Consider the following 20,755-nt stretch of genomic DNA (forward strand, 5'->3'; position numbering starts at 1 on the left):
GAAGCAGGTCAAGCTAGACCGGAAATGTAAGGATCAGACTCCTGAAAACCTTGGTGCAAAGCCATACTGATATAACACCAGGTGAAAACACAGTCGTGAAAATCCGGACTAGAAATAGAAAACAAGAAAAAAACAACACCTAATTAAGATGTAACTAGTACAGGCACGTTGTAAAAACTTACTTTTAAACACACAATATTCAGTCTCCGTAGAGACTGTCAAAAATTGCCAATGCCGACTATATTTCAAGTCGTCATGGCGGGGTATTGGGAAAAGTTTTCAATTAGCAATAATCGCGCCTCGGATAAACCTCATTGGCTACGATACTGCCACTGCGCAAAGCTGGCGGACATGGTCTCCCCTTTTGCTCTCCCATGGATGATAACTACCTTTACAGTGAGGGTGAACAAAGGCCAGCACACGTGTGGATATAATGTGTTTCTACACGATCAGTTACATTCAAGCACCGTTCTCGTGGGAAATTTCTTGTCATTAGATTACTCGTGTCCAATATTCGTTCATATTTTAGTAATACAGAAGCCGCTGGGGATGCTGGGGACTTTTATGCAAATAAACGTGACGTCATAGAAACGACTGGGTAGAGACTTTCACAACACCAGCCGGAGAGCGAGAAAGAGCGGTAAGGGTAGAACCTGAAAGCACAACTGGCTGAATGGGCGAGTGCAGGAATAAGCGCACGGGAGTTGTGCTTTGAGAGAGCAACTATTTGGAAAAACGTAATTAAAAAAGAAGACTTTTGAACAAAACAACGTAGCATGAAAGTACCTGACGTTCTCAAGTAAAAGTTTAACTCGAAAATGTCCAAAAGCTTGAAGAAGCCCTACAATTAGTACTTATTGTCTTCAACTAACAGACAAGTGATTCTTATATTTGCACCAGTAATGTTCAGTCTCCGTAGAGACTGTCAAAAATTGCCAATGCCGACTATATTGCAAGTCGTCACGGCGGGGTATTGGGAAAAGTTTTCAATTAGCAATAATCGCGCCTCGGATAAACCTCATTGGCTACGATACTGCCACTGCGCAAAGCTGAAGAGCTACGCCCACCGGCCTTCGCCCCCAATAAGTGAGGTTCCTATTACACAAAGGCGAGTTTGAGACTACTGGAAAAACTTTAACTTATTGTTTGATTGAAAATTATCCAATCAAGCATAATCGTATGATGAGCTCTCGAAAGTACATAGGGATTTCAGTTGTGATTGAATTTAACAAGGTTTTGGAACAGATTGTAGCAAAGCACTATGGGAGGTAAGATGCTAATAGACTTATTTCAGAGACTGCAAAGGGAAATTGAGGGAAATCTTCAGAGTCCGTGTATTTTTGGCTCAGTTTCACAGTGTAACTCCCTTCTCCAAGAGGTTTTTTTGTTTTATTTTTTTTTTTATTGTGTTATATGCAGGAAAATTAGTGAAATGGTGCATTCCTGTAATCTCAGATCGCTGTTCTTTACTAGTTGAAGCCAAAAATACCAATTGCTATAAGGATTGCAAGAGGATCATAAATTTGAGGCCAGCCTGGGTAATTTAAAAAAGACCCTGTTTCAAAATCAAAAACAAACGGGGTTGAAGGTGTAGCTCAGTGGTAGAGCATGCCTGGGTTTAATCCCCAGTACCAGAATACATAAATAAATAAAATTTACGTAAAGTACATATAACATTTACCATCTTAACCAAATTTAAGTGTAAATTCAATGGATTGAATACATTGCACGATCATAATCACCATTATCTCTAGAACCTTTTTATCTTTCTAAACTAAAACTCTGTCCGCATTAAACTCTTAACTCCTTATTCCCCTCTTCCCTCACCCCTGGCAAAGGCTATCCCACTTCTTTTAGTAGGAATTATTTTTTGGTGGATGGCGGGGAGGGAGGGAACAGGGTCTCTGTAAATTGCCCGGACTGGCCTTGAACTTGCCATCCTCCCGCCTCAGCCTCCTGGGATTACATGTGTATGTCACCAGAGGCCTGCTGTCTCTATGAATTTGACCACTCTAAGTCCCTTACATGAAAGTATTGTATGAAATCATACATATTTGTCCTTTTGGGTCAGGTTTATTTCACTTAGTATAAAATTTTTGTGATTTCATCCATGTGTACTATGTATCAGAATTTAATTCCTTTTAAAATTTGAACAATATTCCATTGGATGGATTTTTTTAATCCATTCATTCTTTTTTTTTTAAGAGAGAGAGAATTTTAATACTTATTTATTTATTTTGGCAGACACAACATCTTTGTTTGTATGTGGTGCTGAGGATCAAACCCGGGCCGCACACACGCCAGGCAAGGGGGCTACCACTTGAGCCACATCCCCAGTCCTAATCCATTCATTCTTCAATGAGTGCTTGGTTATTTCCACTTTGGGGCTATTGTGAATAATGTTGCTATTTGTGTACAAGTATCAGTTTGAATTTATGTTTTAAATTCTTTGGGGTATGTACCTAAGAGTAGAATTTGCTGGATCATATGGTATTTCTATGCTTAATTCAAAAGAGCTTTCTATGAACTTTTTTTTTTCCTTGCATTGCTGGGGATCAAAATTGGGGACTTATGCATGCAGGCGAGTGCTCTATCAGTGAGCTACATCCCCAGGCCTTCTGCAAACACTTTATTTCAGAGGAGAGAGGCTGAAAGGCTGTATTTCCACAGAAATGCCACTGTGTATGAATTTGAAGTATGTTTCACCCTCACTGCCTGTTTTTCTTTAGCAGGTAGAAAGCTATTTAAAGCCTAAGTCTAAATCTGTTTCCTCTCCAAACTATATTCTCCAAAATACTTTCATTTTGACTTTTGCTATTCATTAAAATTTGAACAATGGTCTCTGAAACACTGACATTTCTCCAGTGTTTTATTTTGTTTGGTACTGGATGATGATGATGATGATGATTACCTGGATTGAACCCCAGAAGGAACTTAACCACTGAGCCACATCTCCAATCCTTTTTATTTTTATTTATTTATTTTTTTTAGAGAGAGAGAGAGAATTATTTATTATTTATTTTTTGGCGGACACAACATTTTTGTTTATTATGTGGTGCTGAGAATCGAACCCGGGGCCGCACGCATGCCAGGCGAGCACGCTACCGCTTGAGCCACATCCCCAGCCCCTCCAATCCTTTTTAAATATTTTATTTAGAGACAGGGTCTCACTGAGTTGCTTAGGTCCTTGCTAAATTGCTGAGGCTGGCTTTGAACTTTCTCAGCCCCCCAATCTGCTGGAGTTACAGGCGTGGGTTATTGTGCTCAGCCCGGTACTGGATATTGAACCCAAGGGTGTTTACCAATAAGCTACATCTCCAGCTCTATCTATCTATCTATCTATCTATCTATTTATTTTGAGACAATAAGTTGTTTTGGGCCTCACTAAGTTGCTGAGACTGGTTTCAAACTTGTGATCCTCCTGTCTCAGCCTCCCCAGTTGCTGGAACTACAAGTGTGTGCCACCATGCCCGGCTGTAAAAAAATTTCAAACACTAAAAGTTCAAGTCAGGTCTAGTGGGGCGCACCTATAATCTCAGCTAAGGAGGATAAGGCACGAAGATTGTAAGTTTGAGGCCATTTAGCAAGACTTTTCCTCAAAATAAAAATTTTTAAAAAGGGTTGGGGATGTAGCTCAGTGGTAAAGCCTAATATCATGTGTTGAGGCCCTGGGGTTCAATCCCCAATACAGTTTTAAAAAAAAAATCAAGGGAGAGCTAGGCACAGTGGCCCATGCCTATAATCCTAGTGAGTTGGGAGGCTGAGGCAGGAGGATTACAAATTCCAAGCCAGTCTGGCAATTCAGCAAGACTCTGTCTCAAAATAAAAAATAAAAAGGCTGGGAATGGGCTGGGGTTGTAGTTCAGTGATAGAGCACTTGCTTAGCATGTATGAGACACTGCGTTTGGTTCTCAGCACTGCATCTTAATAAATAAAAAAATAAAATAAAGGTTCATCAACAACTAAAAAAATTTTTTTAAAAAATAGGCCTGGGGATTTAAGTCACTGTTAGAACACCTCTGGATTCAATTCCTACTACAATCAATCGATAAATAAAACAAAGGGAAAGAGAGTGTCACTATTTTAACCCTGTCATGGGTTTTTATAAAATACCCTTGCATGCAGGAGATCAAACCCAGGACCTGCCTTATGCTAAGAACATGCTCTACCACTGAGCTACACCCCCAGCCCTGCAATTTTTTAACTTATATTTTGGTTCTCTCAGCCAATGTAATTAGGTTAACTAAGGCACATAGGGCTGTCAGGGGACTGATTCTTTCTGCTTAGAAGATTCTATAGATAATGATCTATCCAAGTTGTAACTGCAAATACTACTCCCAGGTTACTTTTTTTTTTTTTTTTTAGTGCTGGGGATTGAACCCAGGTCCTTGTGCATGTGACGCAAGCACTCTACTAACTGAGCTATGTCCCCAGCCCCCCAGGTTACTTAATGAAGTCAGTTTGCCAATATTTATCTCCATACATAAGATGAGAGGATCAGGAAACACTCTGCCTCCAGCTTCCTTATTGTTCCTCTTGGCTTCAGCTTTTATTTTATTATATATATAGTCAATGGATCCTTTATTTATTTATATGCGGGGCTGAGGATAGAACCCAGGGCCTCACACACTCCAGCTCCTTATTTATTTATTTTATGTAGTGCTGAGGATCGAACCTGATGCCTCACACGTGCTAAGAAAGTACTCTACCACTGAGCTACACCCCACCCCTTCAGTTCTTCTTGAAGCAGGGTAAGAGCTTTCTTAGATGAGCTTTCTTAGACTCTGCTAGATTGTGTTCTAAATATATATTTTAGTTGATGTCCTACTTAGGTGTAGCAGTTCTCACTGGCCACATGTAAACAGACTTAATACCCAGGCATCTGTTCAGATCAATTAAATTACAATCTCTGAGGTGGAGACACAGGCATTGTGGGATTAATTTAATTAAAACATAGAAATAATATTGGAGACGTCAAATGAGTCCACGTATATAGGTGATTTTAATCATATTAACTTGTGTGAATCTTATTTTGTCATAACTCACTACAAAGTGTTTTACCCATAGCAGCAAACTCGATTCCATTTTTTTGAATGCAACATGAACATGAACACTGAAGACAAAGATGAGTAAAGTGTAGACCCATTTCTAAAAGCATCTATTAAGAAAGGATGAATTCCTAACTTATCGCTGTTTGGACGGGCTGTTTTGCACCCAATACCTGGGTACCTAAGCTCTAACTACTTCCTTCTGAAAGACAAGGCCCAGCTGAGCGCCCACACCAAGATTCCAAACCTCTGACCAGGAGAGATGGACAGGGGGCGCTCGCGGACGATAATGGGTCCCGCGGGATTGTGGGACTTGTAGTTTTCCTTGCATCAGTTTCTTTCACGAACTACAATTCCCAAGATGCACCGGTAGCCGAACAGCCCCCCCCGCGCCAGGGGTGAGGTGTCCCCTAAGCGGCGAAAGTAAGTGTGTTTTGAGCGGGCTGCAGGTTTCTCGAAGTTGTGCATTTCTTGTAAGGGTCTCACTTTTCCTCTTTGCCCCTGGTGGGGTCTGGAAGAGAGCCTCTCTTCCCGTGGGACGTGTTTTCGAGCGGCGTGTCTCTGGCCCTTAGGTCTCAGGGAAGAGCTGTGTCCTTGTTCAGTTCGCGCGTTGAGGTGGGATGTCCCGGAGAAAGCGGGGTCGTGAACTCAGGTCTGGAAAGCCAGGCCTAAAATAGTGATTGCATATGGGATGCGTGTCACTAGAGAAGTTGTAGCTAACATGCAGGAGTCTGGTCTTTTTCTTCTTTTTTTCTGTGTCCCAGCAGCAGAATTTATAATGGAGAGGTAACAAGAAATATGGGGGAAACGAAGAAATGAAAGGGGTGTGGGATTAATTACATGAATAAAATCAAAAGCCTGAAAGGTCTGAGCAATAAATTTTATCAAAACCTGACAGTTTGGGTTGGGGAGGTGCAACTTAGAGGTGGAGGAGTGCTTGCTTCTAGCATGCAAGAGAGGCTCTGGGTTCATTTCCCCCAGTGCCGGAAAAAATGAAAATAAATAAATTTTTAAAACCCTGACGTACTACAATTCAAACGTGCTCCTCTTGGCTTAGGGAGAAATGAGATTATTCTGATTTATAAAACAGGAAGTAGGTTTCTGGAACACGTAATCCCCCAAGGGATAATATTGACCAGAAATATAAATTTAACTCTTCTATAGTGACATCTTTAAATGTAGTCATAGGTGGAATAATAGTACGCTACTGAGATTTAAATAATATATTGGGGTTAGGTGGCTGGAGACATATCTCAGTGTAAACCACTTGCATGTACAGAGCCCTAGATTCAATCCCAAACATCACTCCCCCCAAGAAAAAGAATATTGGGGTAATTCATTAGCCTTTTGGAACATATAAGGATTCATTTCTGACCAGCCATTTTTTTCTGTTACAGAATAGACCTTATGTTATGTTAGAATCCTGCTTTACCAGTTTTCCCCCACCCTTTATTTATTTATTTACTGTGGCACTGGGGATTAAACCCATCACTGAGGGCAGCCCCAGCCCCAGCCTAGCCAAATCTTATTTCCCTGGTAGTATGCTCACCTAGCATGTTAGGTTTGATCCCCAGTACTGCAAAAAAAAAAAAAAAAGCTCTTATGTAATAATCTTATGCTTAGATAAGACTTATTTTGTGGGAGGGATGAAAGATTCTTGACAAAAAAATTATTAAAAAGATAATAAAGAAGGTGGGCTTACTTCAGATTGGATTCAAAGGACCCAGGACGGGTTCTGGAATCAGTTTATGCTGCTGAGGGCCAGTTGTTAAATATTTGGGAATTTACTAACCAGTTGTTAAATCACTTGTAGCCTGAAATTGGCCATAATAGGATTTTTCTTTTCCTTCTTGGGTGTGGAAGCCAGTTTATCCGCATTTCTCTGGCAAAGGCCAGTGTTTCTCTGTAAACCTGGAGCCCTAATGTTCAACGCATCCCTGAATTATCAGATTGTTAACTAGCTCACACCCTTCCCAATTTTACAGGATATTGATTTTGATTTAAAAGAAAACACATTATCAGGCGCAGTGACACACACCTGTAATCAGCAATTTGAGAGGCTAAGGCAGAGGATCGAAGCTCAAGGCCAGCCTCAGCAACTGAGTGAGACCCTGTCTCAAAAAATAAAAAGGGCTGGGGACATGGCTCTGTGGTAATGCCCCTGGGTTAAATCCCTGGTACCAAAAACAAACAAACAAACAAAAAACCCCACACTTTGTAATACGGGGTCTGGGGGGTAGCTAAGTGGTCTAGTGCAATTGAGACCCTGGGTTCAATCTTCAGCACCAAAAGAAGAAAAACAAAACCACTGTAGGATGGGAGAAGGGGAGGAGGGGAAGAGGCTGTATCTTTTCTGTCATGTCAGATACATTGATTCATTTTGAGTCCATTGAAGTCATTGATTCATTATGAGTTGATTGATTATGAGTTGGTAAGCATGGATAAGTAAGGTCTGAATAGATGTCTTTCTTAGGTTACAGAAAAACCTATGCTTCTTTCAAGCACATTTTTCTAATACTTAAACATCCTTATTTTCCATAAAACAGTATTGTATGCATTTCTGATAAATTCTTACTCCTTAGCTCTTTCTCAATATCAAGCTCTCATTGGCTCTCATTAACCTCTGCATAATACTTCAATGTGCAGGCTGGGGATGTGGCTCAAGCGGTAGTGCGCTCGCCTGGCATGCGTGCGGCCCGGGTTCCATCCTCAGCACCACGTACAAACAAAGATGTTGTGTCCGCCGAAAAATTAAAAATAAATAAATAAATTCATTCTCTCTCTCTCTCTCTCTCTCTCTCTCTCTCTCTCTCCTTCTCCTCTCTCTTTAAAAAAAAAAAAAAGACTATGTTTTTTTTTTAAAAAAAAAATACTTCAATGTGCAGATTAGCTGATTAGTAGATACTTTGGGTTGGCAGCTTCCCCAAAGGGCTTGATATCTCATCAGTAGGAGCTGGGGATGCACTTACCTAGTACGTGTAAGGCCCTGAGTTAGAATTTCATCAGTAATCTGCTACTGAATATAATTTAGGGTGGACATTTTTGGGGAAAATAAAGATACCAGCCAATCTTGTCTTTATTTGTGGGTTTATCTTTTTTGTGTGACATACTGGGTATTGGACCTAGGCCTTATGCATTTTATGCAAATGCCATACCCCTGAGCTACATCCCCAGCCCCATTCCCTCCCCTCAGCCACCCTCCTAACTCGGGTACTGATGATTGAACCCAGGAGTGCTCTTATCACTGACCTCTGACCCAACCATTTTTTATTTTGAAACAGGGTCTAACTAACTAAAGTGTCTAGGCTGGCTTTTAACTTGCAATCCTTCTGCTCTGAGTTGCTGGGATTACAGGCATGCGCCACTGTGCCTGTCATCCCCAGCCCTGTTTACAAATTTTATTTTGAGCCAGGGTGCTAAATTGTCCAGAGTGGCCTCAAACTTGTGATTCTTTTTGTTTCAGCCTCCCAAATTCTGAGATTACAAACACACCACTGCATTGGCTATCTATGGATTATTATTATTATTTATTATTGTTATTATTAATTTTTCAGTGCTGGGACTGGAACCCAGGGCTGCAACCATGTTAGGCAAGGGTTCTACCAATAAGTTCACCCCTGCTTATTTGTGGGTTCTTGACAGAGACCCTGGTTCTCTCTAACTTGGGTACATATTTTTTCTTCTTTGCCTCAGTTATCTCCAGCCTATAGTTTGGTTTTGTCTGTTTTTGGTTTGGTTGTTTGTTTTTTCAGGACTTAGCCCTTATTTATCTCTATTCTATTGATAATCATGAACCCTTGGGTTCAGTTTTGGCTAGATCTAGGGCAACATGAGGACACTGGATTACTAAATTGTTTGGCCTAATTCACTTTGCACATTTAATTTGAAGTATATTTTTCTCCAAATACTATATAATTGCTGAAATGGTTCAGATATTGGGATTTTTGTCTACCTTTACAAAAAAACTTTCCATATTTTAGCTTCTCTTCACACTTCCATTCTAAGTTGTTAAAATTCACAGGATTTAAGGATATAGCCTTCATCTCATGGCTTTTGGCACCTTTGTACTCCTGTTGTCCTGGCTACATCAGGGTATCTTCAATCCACACATTCCTCTAAAGAATTAGCCATCATTGAATTTCAACCATTAGCAGTTCTTGGGCTGACGGTGTAGTTAGGTGGTAGAGCTCAGTGGCAGAGAGCATGCTTAGTGTGTAGGAAGCCCTGTGTCCAATCCACAGCACAAAAGAAAGAGATTTTTGGCTAATTGTTTCATTTATATACTCCTATCCTCTTAATCCTTCTCCTTATTATTTTTAAACAAATTCTTTCAGATACATCATTTCATCCAAAATTTTAAAATAAAACTATATGAGTGAGAACTTTTTAAGCCAGGTATGGTGGTGTGTACCTGTAATCCCAGGTACTTGGGAGAATGAGGCCAAAGGATAGCTTGAGGAGTTTGAGGCCAGCCTGGACAATGTAGCAAGACCCCATCTCTTTAAAAAAAAAAAAAAATATATATATATATATATACACACACACACACACACTTTTAAAGAATCACAAATACCGTCTGTCATATGCATTAAAAAATTAACTTGATGGGGCTGTTACTCAGTGGTAGAGTGAATGTTTAGCATGCACAAGAGCCTGGGTTCAAGCTCCACATCCAAAAAAACAAATAATAATTGCTTACCATCATGAATATCCTGTTTGTTTTGTTTTGGTACCAGGGATTGAACTCAGGGGCACTAAGCCACATCCCCAGCCCTATTTTGTATATTATTTAGAGACAGGGTCTCACTGAGTTGCTTAGCACCTTGATTTTGCTGAGGCTGGTTTTGAACTTGAAATCTTCCTGCCTCAACCTCCTGAATCACTGGGATTAAAGTTGTGTGCCATTGCGCCTGACTCAATATCCTGTTGATGTTCAGTTTTTCAATTGTCATATTGAAAAAATGTCATAGAATGTCTTTTTTTTTTTTTTTGGTATGAGGGATAAATCCAATGGTGCTTAACCATTGAGCCATATCCCTAACCCTTTTTATTTTTCCTTTTGAGACAGGGTTTCACTAGGTTGCTTATAGCCTCACAGAGTTGCCGAGGCTGGCTTCAAACCTGCCATTCTCTTCTCCAGCCTCCCAAGCTGCAAGAATTATAGGTGTGCATTACCACACTTGCTTAGAATGTCATATATTTTTTAAATTTTTTTTTAGTTGTCAATGAACCTTTATTTTATTTATTTATATGTGGTGCTGAGAATCGAACCCAGGGCCTCATGCTAGGCAAGCACTCTACCACTGAACCACAACCCCAGCCCAGAATGTTATATTTTATATATTTATATATTTTATATATTTATTTATTTTTTATTTTTTTTTTTTAGAATTTTTTAATATTTTTTTTTTTAGTTTTCGGCGGACACAACATCTTTGTTTGTATGTGGTGCTGAGGATCGAACCCGGGCCGCATGCATGCCAGGCGAGCGCGCTACCACTTGAGCCACATCCCCAGCCCATGTTTTATATATATATATATATATAAATATATATATATATATATATATATATATTTTTTTTTTTTTTTTTTTTTTAAAGAGAGAGAGAGAGAGAGAGAGAGAGAGAATTTTTAATATTTATTTTTTAGTTCTCGGTGTACACAGCATCTTTGTTTGTATGTGGTGCTGAGGATCGAACCCGGGCCACATGCATGCCAGGCGAGCACGCTACCGTTTGAGCCACATCTCCAGCCCCCCCGTGTTATATTTTTAAAGTTGGTTTGAATCAGCATCCAGATAAGTTCTATATAGTAAATTGTTGGTGTGTTTTTAAATCTCTTTTAATTTTAATTCTTCTTCTTCTTTTTTTTTTTTTTTTAATCTTTATTTATTTATTTTTATGTGGTTGCCGAGGATCGAACCCAGTGCCTCACACATGTGAGGCTGGCTCTCTACCACTGAGCTACAGCCCCAGCCCCTTAATTCTTCTTCACATCTATCTTATGTAATTTATTTGTATAAGAATCTGATTTGTTTGTCCTGTAGAGTTTCAGTTTCCAATGGCCTGGACTTTGCCAGGTGACAAATGCTATCATTTTACACAATGTTCTATTCTCTGTATTTCCTATAAATTATTAATTAGAGATTTGATCAGAATCAAGTTTGATTTTTTTTTTTGCCAAGACCACATCTTAGGCAGTCTTCCATCAAAAGTCTCATAGTTCTCAATGTTTCTCTGTAATAAAAAAAAATAATTAATTATTTTGCAGTGCTGACGATTAAACCTATTTAATTAAATATTAAACACGTTAGGCAAATGCTCTACCACTGAGCTACACCCCCAGCCCATCTTTTTGAAATCTTAGCAGCTTTTGATGCTCAATGTCTATTTTTTACCTCTTATTTTTCAGCTATGAAAATGAATGAATTAGCTGGGTGTGGTGTCACACACCAACTGTTATCCCAGTGACTCAGGAGACTGAGGTAGGAGAATCACAAGTTTGAGGCCAGCCTCAGCAACTTAGTGAGGCACTCCAACAACTTAGCGAGACCTTGTCTCAAAGTAAAAAAAATAACAATAAAAAATAAGTGCTGGGAATGTAGCTCAGTGGTAAAATGCCTTGGGGTTCAATCCCTAGTACCAGAAAAAAAAAATGAATGATGAATTTTTTGCACGTGCTTTAACATTCTCCCTTTCTCCTGCCACTGCTAACTATAAATCTTACTTTCTATGTCTATAGCTCTGCCTATTCTGGACATTTCGTATAAGTAGAATCATATAATATTTGTCTTTTTGTAGCTGACTTCTTACACTTAGCCTAATGTTTTCAGTGTCCATCCATGTGATAGTATGTATGAGAACTTTTTTTTTTTCCCTAGTGATGGAGATTGAGTCCTGGGTGCTATATCACTGAGCTACATTCCCAGTCCTATTTTTTATGTTGAAACAGGATAAGTTTCCCTTGAATTTGTGATTCTCCTGCCTCAGCCTCTTCAGTAGCTGGATTCTAGCTTCATTCATTTTTTACTGCAGAATGACACTCCACTGAACAGGTAGATCACATCTTGTTTTTTCTTTCATCCGTTAGTGGTTACCTTTGTTTGCAAAACTCATCTTCTCACATGAGGTTTCTTTTTCTCTAGAATGAGGATGAGCAGTGGGTTGACGTTCAAGTCAACAAAAGGCAGTTGGATCAGAAACCTCAGGCGGCAGAGCTCATGCAGATCTGTTGAGTTCTTTGTGCCATCAAGTCCTCCTTTGGACCCTGAGAAGGTCAAAGAATTACAGCGCTTCATCACTCTTTCCAAGAAACTCCTCGTGATGACGGGGGCAGGGATCTCAACTGAGTCAGGGATCCCAGACTACAGGTCAGAAAAGGTGGGACTTTATGCCCGCACTGACCAGAGGCCCATCCAGCATGGAGATTTTGTACGGAGTGCTCCAATCCGCCAGCAGTACTGGGCAAGAAACTTTGTGGGCTGGCCTCAGTTCTCATCCCACCAGCCGAACCCTGCACACTGGGCTCTGAGCAACTGGGAGAAACTCGGAAAACTGCATTGGCTAGTGACACAAAATGTGGATGCCTTGCACACCAAGGCCGGGAGTCAGCGCCTGACAGAGCTCCATGGATGCATGCACAGGTAGGTGCAGGAAGCCTAGTTTGAACGTGGCAATGTGTGTTCTGTGAGAGCCAGAACCTTTGTTATCTTAGTTAAGGTTGTATTAGATCCTGAGAAAAAGATTTGGAAGCAAATTGTTTAGTTTAGAGTTGATCCTGGTAAACTCATTCGGGGAATAGGGACACAAAAAAGTGGGGACAAGGAAGGGTGTGTTCAGGGCTGGGGATGTAGCCCAGTGCTAGAGCACTTGCCCAGCATCACGAGGCTCAGGGTTTGATTCCCCAGCACTAGTGGGGGAAATACGTATGGGTTACTACTTTGAACAGATAAGCTCAGTCCTGCCAGGACTCTGTGTCTAGAACATGCTTCAGAATTATCTCTTTGAAAGTGAAGGAAGCTGGGGTGTTTATCCACCATTTCTCATGCCTCCCTGGTCCACAGTTGCTCTTGGGGAATTATTTCCCTACCGCTTTACTCTGCTTCTCTCAAGAAGGCTACCATGGTCATGGAACATTCTATGCAAAAGAGACACAGGAAGCTGCTTATAAGAATATTGTGTCCCTGTGGCTTCCAGGGTGTTCTGGGATGTACATGAGCAGAACCAAAAGTTTATGCTACAAACTGCTGGGTCTCCAGCACATAGACACACAGAACACAGGATAGTTCTGACTACAGTCAGAACTCTAAATAATTATAGGTGGAATGAATACACGGGCAGGGGATTGTACCGACAGCCTTGGCAATGACTTGTAGCTAATTGGAGACTATTTCTTTATCTTTATGTCTCTGAGAGCCTCCTCTGAGAACTAAAATCAGCCTGCCAATCATGAATTATTTCCTGGGTGCCTGTGTTATGCGTATTGGCATGCCACCTGGTAGTGTGAATAAGAGGTGGTCTACTTTATATGCAGGAATTCTGTTTGGTGGGGGAGACACAAAAATAGCATGTTTAGCAACAAACAACTCAACATGTGTTTGTTAAATTGTGTGGTCCTTGGTATATATGATGTGCACGTTCAAAGAAACAGATGTAGTGAAGATTGGCATAATTGAGAAAGCTTGTATGGGTAAAGTGGGGGCTTGAGACTGATTCAAGTTGGACTTAGGCAAAGGATTCTGGGAAAAAAGGGCTTTCTAAATGAAGGGAGTTCTTAGAGCCCAGGGGAGTCAGGCCTGACCTCTATGGAGGGTTTGGGAATGGTGACTAGTGTGAAATCAGATTTTGAGAGGGGCTAGACCCAAATTGGTTGCAATTGAAAATCAGACAGCCTAGTTTGGGTCTGTTGTGACATAAAGGGTTTCTGAGCAAGAGAGCAACAACATGATAAAAATAGCACTGGAGAAAGGCTAGACAGGACTAGAAAGAGTGGGTTAAGGGAGGTCAGCCTGAAGGACCCAGATTATGGGGTTATTGGGGGAATTAGAGAATTAATGATACCTATATGTTCATGTTAAAAATACATAAAAACCTTTATCTCATGATCAAAATTTAAAATTCACAAAAGTGGAGACTAAGTACCCATAAACCATCCCCCAGATTCAAAAATTTTGTTTTTCTTTCGGTACAGGGGATTTAACCCAGGGGTGCTTTACCACTGAGCCACATTCCCATACCTTTTTTATTTTTTATTTTGAGGCAGGGTCTCACTAAGTTGCTTAGGACCTCACTAAGTTGCTAAGGTTAGCCTTCAAAGATTTTTCTTTTTCTCCTTTGATACCTGTGATTGAATTCAGGGGCACTCAACCACTAAGCCACACCCCCAGCCCTATTTTGTATTTTAATTTGTTTTTGCAGTTGTAAGTGGACAGCATGCCTTTATTTTTGTTTATTTTTATGTGGTGCTGAGGATAAAACCCAGTTCCTCACATATGATAGGCAAGTGCTCTGCCACTGAGCCACATCCCCAGCCCTATTTTGTATTTTATTTAGAGACAGGGTCTCACTGAGTTGCTTAGGGCCTCACTTTTGCTGAGGCTGACTTTGAACTCATGATCCTCCTGCTTCAGCCTCCCTAGCTGCTGGGATTATAGGCATGCACCACCTTGCTCTGCTAGGATTGATCTTTTTTTTTTTTTTTAATATTTTTTTAGTTGTCAATGGACCTTTATTTATATGTGGTGCTGAGAATCGAATCCAGTGCCTCACACATGCTAGGCAAGCACTCTACCACTGAGCTACAACTCCAGCCCTGGGATTGATCTTAATAGGATAGTCAAGGAGATGTGGAGATGGAACTAGGGTTTGGAGAAGGTAGGAGTAGAGTCACAGAGGAGGCAGCCATTATACAGAGACACTGAAATAGGAGAGAGCTCCAGCCAACAAGGAGAACATAGAAAACAGGGTGGAGGACTGAGGAGTATCTAGAGGTGGAACCAACTATACCCCCTTTCATTCTTTCTTTTCTTTTTATGTTTTTTAGAGGCAGGATCTCATTGCCCAGGCTGACCTCAAACTCCTGGGCTCAAGCCATCCTCCTGTCTTCACCTCCAAGAAGCTAAAACTGCACGTTTTTGTTTCTTTCAACAGCTATTTAGTGAGCTCCCAATCACTAAATTGGACAAAGGCACTATTGTAGGAGGTGGGCATTAGGGCAGTGGCCAAAGGACACAACATGCTTGCTGTCACAGAGTTCATGTCCAGGTGATGAGAAGTGAGAATATAACCAGAAGGGGCTGTTTTAGGTTTGGTCGGTTTTTGTTTTTTTTAGCAGTATTAAGGATGGAACCCAGGTCCTTGCACATGCTAAGCACATTGCCTACCGAGCTACGCCCCCAGCCAAGAAAAGTGTCTTAAAGAGAAGAGGGTGATAATGACGAATAAAGTAGGTGAACACAGTGCAGAATGAAGGGGGAAAAGCACTTGTTCAGGCGCTCAGGAAATCATAAGGTACAGCATTTGCTGTTATAAGGATAGAAGTGAGCCAATTGTGGTGTTGCACACCTGTAATCTCAGTGGCTTGGGAGGCTGAGGCTGGAGGATCGCAAGTTTGAGACCAGCCTCAGCAACTGAACAAGACCTTAACAGGGAGACCCTGTCTCTAAATAAAAAATAAAAAGGGCTGGGGATGTGGTTCAGTGGTTAAGCACCCGTGGGTTCAATCCCTAGAAGATAAAAGCGAGCTAGTGGAAGCCTAAGCAGGGGGTGTATAGTAAGGAAACAGATGTACATTACTTGCTCTAGAAAACTAGTGGTAGAAATAGAAGGAAAGACCACAAATCCACAGGAGATTATGAAAATGGAGGCCTAAGATGGGGAAAATCAGGGTGTTAGGAAAAGAAAGTAGGGGAGACTGACACTGCCTCAGGAGGGAGCACCTATAGCAGATTTGTGCCTCCAAGGAGAGAGCATTCAGTGGCCTCATCTTTGGTTTCAGGGTCCTCTGCTTGAACTGTGGTGAGCAGACTCCCCGGGGGGTGCTGCAAGAGCGCATCAAACTTCTGAATCCCACTTGGAACGCCGAGGCCCAGGGCCTGGCGCCCGACGGGGACGTCTTTCTCTCGGAGGAGCAGGTGCAGAGCTTCCAGGTCCCCTCCTGTGTTCGATGTGGAGGTCTTCTGAAACCTGATGTTGTGTTCTTCGGGGACACAGTGAACCCTGACAAGGTTAATTTTGTACACAGGCGTGTGAAAGAAGCCGACTCCCTGTTGGTGGTGGGATCGTCCTTACAGGTATGACTGGTCAGAGTGGTGACTGACCTTTGTTGGGCTGGGGCGTCCTGGAGGCTCCTGTATTCGGTTGTCTTTTCTTGGATCTAGAGCTCTTACATGTGTCTTCTGCTGGGCAGGTGTACTCTGGTTACAGGTTTATCCTCACTGCCCGAGAGAAGAAGCTACCAATCGCCATACTGAACATCGGGCCCACACGGTCAGATAACCTGGCATGTCTGAAGCTGAATTCTCGTTGTGGAGAGTTGCTGCCTTTAATAGACCCACACTGACTCAGCCTGACGTTCCAGATCCAGAAACAGGGCTTTCCTTTGGATCCTGCTGCTGAAGGTACGTGCCTTCTCAGTTCCCATTTGACAGAGTACTGGGGTGTGCTTACAAGATACAGATATTTCTAGGCTTCTTTTTTTTTTAATATTTTTTTTTTTTTTTTAATTTCGGCGGACACAACATCTTTATTTGTATGTGATGCTGAGGATCGAACCCAGCGCTGCGTGCATGCCAGGCGAGCACGCTACTGCTTGAGCCACATTCCCAGCCCCTCTAGGCTTCTTAACATATGGTCATTGGACCCTGGGGCACTTAAGCACTGAGCCATATCTCCAGCCCTTTTTAATATTTTATTTAGAGATAGGGTCTTGCTAAGTTGCTTGGGGTCTTACTAAGTTGATGAGGCTGATCTTGAACTCACAATCCTTCTGCCTCAGCTTCCCGAGCCATTATATAGGTATGTGCCACCATGCCTAGCAACATATGGTCATTTTTTTTTAAACTTTTTCTTTTTCTTTTTTTGTTGTAGGTGGATACAATACCTTTATTTTATTTTTATGTAGTGCTAAGGATTGAACCCAGTGCCTCACGTGTGCTAGGCCAGTTCTCTACCACTGAGTCACAACCCCAGCCCCCATATGGTCATTCTTAAGCTAGCTTCTTAAGACAGACTATGATTTTCAAATTCTAGCTATAAAACTATTTAAGACACTAGAATAGTTATGTGCCATTGATTCCCCCTGCTTTCTTTTGGGTGCTAGGGTTTGAACCCAGGGCCTAACATGTTAACCAGGCACTCTGTCACTGATCTTCACCCTCAAGAATTTTTTTGTTGTTATTGTTGTAAATGGACACAATACCCTTATTTATTTATTTTTATTTTTTATGTGGTGCTGAGAATTGGACCCAGTGTCTCACACATACTAGGCAAGCGCTCTGCCACCGAGCTACAACTCCAGCCCCCCAAATCCCATTTTTAAAATAACCATTTTATTGAGATATAACTCACATATCATAGAGTTTACCTTTTAAAATGTACAACTGAGTAGTTTTTATATTTTAAAAATTTTTCCATAAAATTTATTAAATTGAGAATTATACTTTCTATGAGGTAGATACTAAAACATCTGAAATTTAATTCACTAATATACAAAAACATCATAAAAGAAATACAAATTTATCCTAAAGTTTCTTGATACTTGTCTGAAGGTGACCGACAGCTTGGCCAAGTTAGTCATGCTGCCAGTTTACCTCCAAATGTTAATTTAGTGCATTAGAAATATCTTTTCTCTTGATATAAAAGAAAAAAAGACAATGAAATGTGAACCTGAGTTGTTTTTAGTACACTTGCAAAGTTATCCATTGATTACTACTCATTTCAGAACACTGGAACATTTCCATCATCCCCCCAAAAAAACCTTGAACCCATTAGCAGTCATCCCCATCACTGCTGCCACCACCCAGCCTCTGGGAACAATTAATCTTTCCATATCTGCCTGTTCTGGATATTTCCTGTAGTGTGTGGCTTTCTGTGTGGTTTATCCACTTAACAGAATGTATTCAAGATTCATCCATATTATAGTATATTTCAGTACTTCATTTTTTTCTTTTTTCACCACTGAGCTACACCCATAGTCCATTGATTGATTGTGGTACTGGGGATTGTGAACTCAGTGCTTGCAAGGCAAATGCTGTACCACTGAGCTACATCCCCAGTTTTATTTTATTTTTTAAATTTTTGAGACAAGGTCTTGCCAAGTTGCCCATGGTAGCCTTGAATTTACAGTCCTCTTGCCTCAGTCTCCCTGAATAGCTGGGATTATAGGAATGTACTATCATGCTCAGTTTCTTTCTTTCTTTTTTACTTTTCTTTTCTTTCTTTCTTTTTTCTTTTCTTTTCTTTCTTTCTTTTCTTTTTTCTTTTCTTTCTTTCTTTTTTCTTTTCTTTCTCTTTTCTTTTTTCTTTCTTTTCTTTTCTTTCTGGTAGGGGGATGCTGGAGATTGAATCCAGGGCCTCTTACATACTAATCAAGTGCTCTACCACTGAACTACATCCTCAAACCCCTTAATTCCTTTTTTTTTTTTTTTAATATTTATTTTTTATTTTTTTAGTTTTCGGCAGACACAACATCTTTGTTTGTATGTGGTGTTGAGGATCGAACCCGGGCAGCACGCATGCCAGGCGAGCCCACTACCGCTTGAGCCACATCCCCAGCCCTCCCTTAATTCCTTTTTTATGGTTGAATAATATTTCATTTTATAGACACACAATTAATGACTTCATCAGTTAATGAACATTTGGTTGTTTCCACATTTTTTTGAGTGTGCTGGGAATCAAATCCAGGGTTTACATGTGCCAAGCAAGTGCTCCACCACTGAGCCAGACCCACAGCTGTCTACTTTTTGGCTATTATGAATAATGCTGTTGTAAACATTTGGGTACAAGTTTTTCTATGGAATTATATTTTCATTTATATATAGCTGGGAATGGAATTGATGGGTCTTCAAGGCTATTTCCCAAAATGTCTGTCCCATTTTTTACATTCCCGCCAGCAATACACAAGGGCTCCAATTTCTCCACATACTTGTCAACACTTATTGTTATGTATTTTGTGTTATAGCCATCTTTGTGGGTGTGAATTGGTATTTCTTTGTTTTTATTTGTATTTCCCTAATTTCAGCTAATGATGTTGAACATCTTTTTATGTGCTTACTCGTCACCTACATTTCTCATTTGGAGAAATATTTATTTAAATCCTTTGCCCATTTTTTTGGTGGGGGGTTTACTGGGGATTTTACCCAGGAGTGCTTTACCACTGAGCTGCGTCCCCAGTCCTATTTATTTATTTTTAATATTTTTTCTTAGTTATACATGGACACGATATCTTTATTTTGTTTATTTACCTTTTATATGGTGCTGAGGATTGAACCCAGTGCCTCACATGCGCGAGGCAAGTGCTCTGCCACTGAGCCACAACCCCAGCTATTTATTTATTTTTTTGAGACAGGGTCTCACTCTGTTGCTTAAGGACTTGCTAATTTGCTAAGGCTGGCCTCAAACTTGGAATCTTCCTACCTCAATCTCCCAGTTTTTAACTTTAAGCAGTTAAGCAGTTTTTAACTTTTAGCAAAGTGTTACTTTTAAAAATGTTTTCAGTTGTAGATGGACACAATACCTTTGTTTTATTTTTATTTATTTATTTTTTGGTGCTGAGGATTGAACTCAGTGCCTCTGATGTGCCAGGCAAACACCCTAGTACTGAGCCACAACCCCAGCCCCAGTTTTTAACATTTTTTTTTTTTTTTGTAGTTGCAGATGGACAGCATGCCTTTATTTTGTTTTTTAACTTCTTTGAACTGATACATAAAAGTGTAACAGTTGTACATAGTGCCATGTAGGTAGGCTGATGTTCACAATTATTCCCTCCACCCTATTCCCAGTTTATCTTGGCATTAACTTGTTCTATTTCTTTTTCAGATCCCTCAAGAGTCACCCCCTTTTCCTCCAACTAATTGAAGTAGAGGGCAGAAAACCAACTTTTCTCTGCCAGCCAATCTCTGAACTGGGCAGGTTTCAGAGCCAAGAAGTTAAAGTCTTTAGGCTGATAAGATTTGGCTCTGAAGAAAGTCTTTTCCAGAGAAGCAGCTGCTCTTGATGGGAAAACTGCATTCATTTCCTTTTTAATGTCACATGGCAGAAGAAATAGCCTGGGAAATATGTAGGCCACAGTAGTCTAAACCAGGGATCTCACTACATCAGGGTTACCATAAGGGTAGAAGGAAATGACTTAATTTATAATCCCTAATAGTTGTGTTTTTAACTGAGCCATCTGATACACACACACACACACACACACACACTTTTTTAAATAAAATGAGAAATAGCATGAACTTTTTATTAAAGAATAAAGTAATAATTTTTAATAGTACACCAGGTGTGTGAGCTGTACATTTATTTATTTTAATCAGCTAAAATAAGAATGTGGCTTTATGACAGTTCTCCAGGATTGTGACTTGATGTCATCTGTCAGACTGGGACACCTGCTTTGAATCTGGTTTTCAGAGAACACAGTTAATTCCCAAGTGGGCTCTTAAGTTAATTTGTTTCTGCTGAGGAAAGCGGGAAGCCTTGTTTGATTACTGCATTAGC

General features: G+C 40.5%; 1 protein-coding gene and 3 non-coding genes across 5 annotated transcripts; 1 reads left to right on the plus strand and 3 right to left on the minus strand.

Moving 5' to 3' along the window:
• Window positions 1-203: 203 nt before the first annotated feature.
• Window positions 204-344, minus strand: LOC124100891 (U4 spliceosomal RNA). The gene has a single exon (XR_006854453.1). It is a non-coding gene; the product is annotated as a U4 spliceosomal RNA (small nuclear RNA).
• Window positions 345-910: 566 nt separating this feature from the next.
• On the minus strand, window positions 911-1,051 carry LOC124100892 (U4 spliceosomal RNA). Its single transcript, XR_006854454.1, has one exon. It is a non-coding gene; the product is annotated as a U4 spliceosomal RNA (small nuclear RNA).
• Window positions 1,052-5,419: 4,368 nt separating this feature from the next.
• On the plus strand, window positions 5,420-20,534 carry Sirt4 (sirtuin 4). Of its 2 annotated transcripts, XM_046456456.2 has the most exons (6): window positions 5,420-5,471; window positions 12,000-12,102; window positions 12,193-12,690; window positions 16,044-16,338; window positions 16,455-16,665; window positions 20,084-20,534. In XM_046456456.2, the coding sequence occupies exons 3-5, from the start codon at window positions 12,194-12,196 to the stop codon at window positions 16,605-16,607; spliced, it is 945 nt and encodes a 314-aa protein (XP_046312412.1). In that variant the 5' UTR covers window positions 5,420-5,471; window positions 12,000-12,102; window position 12,193; the 3' UTR covers window positions 16,608-16,665; window positions 20,084-20,534. The 2 variants fall into 2 exon arrangements, with proteins under 2 accessions (XP_046312412.1, XP_046312410.1); XM_046456454.2 differs by lacking the exon at window positions 12,000-12,102 and having other exon boundaries at window positions 5,422-5,471.
• LOC124100894 (small nucleolar RNA SNORA19) lies at window positions 17,803-17,932 on the minus strand. The gene has a single exon (XR_006854457.1). It is a non-coding gene; the product is annotated as a small nucleolar RNA SNORA19 (small nucleolar RNA).
• Window positions 20,535-20,755: the final 221 nt, after the last annotated feature.

Source organism: Marmota monax, unplaced genomic scaffold (genome assembly GCF_021218885.2).
Source record: "Marmota monax isolate L192 unplaced genomic scaffold, Marmota_monax_Labrador192_F-V1.1 WCK01_AAM20220418_F8-fsc00185, whole genome shotgun sequence".
Classification (NCBI taxonomy): Eukaryota; Metazoa; Chordata; class Mammalia; order Rodentia; family Sciuridae; genus Marmota; species Marmota monax.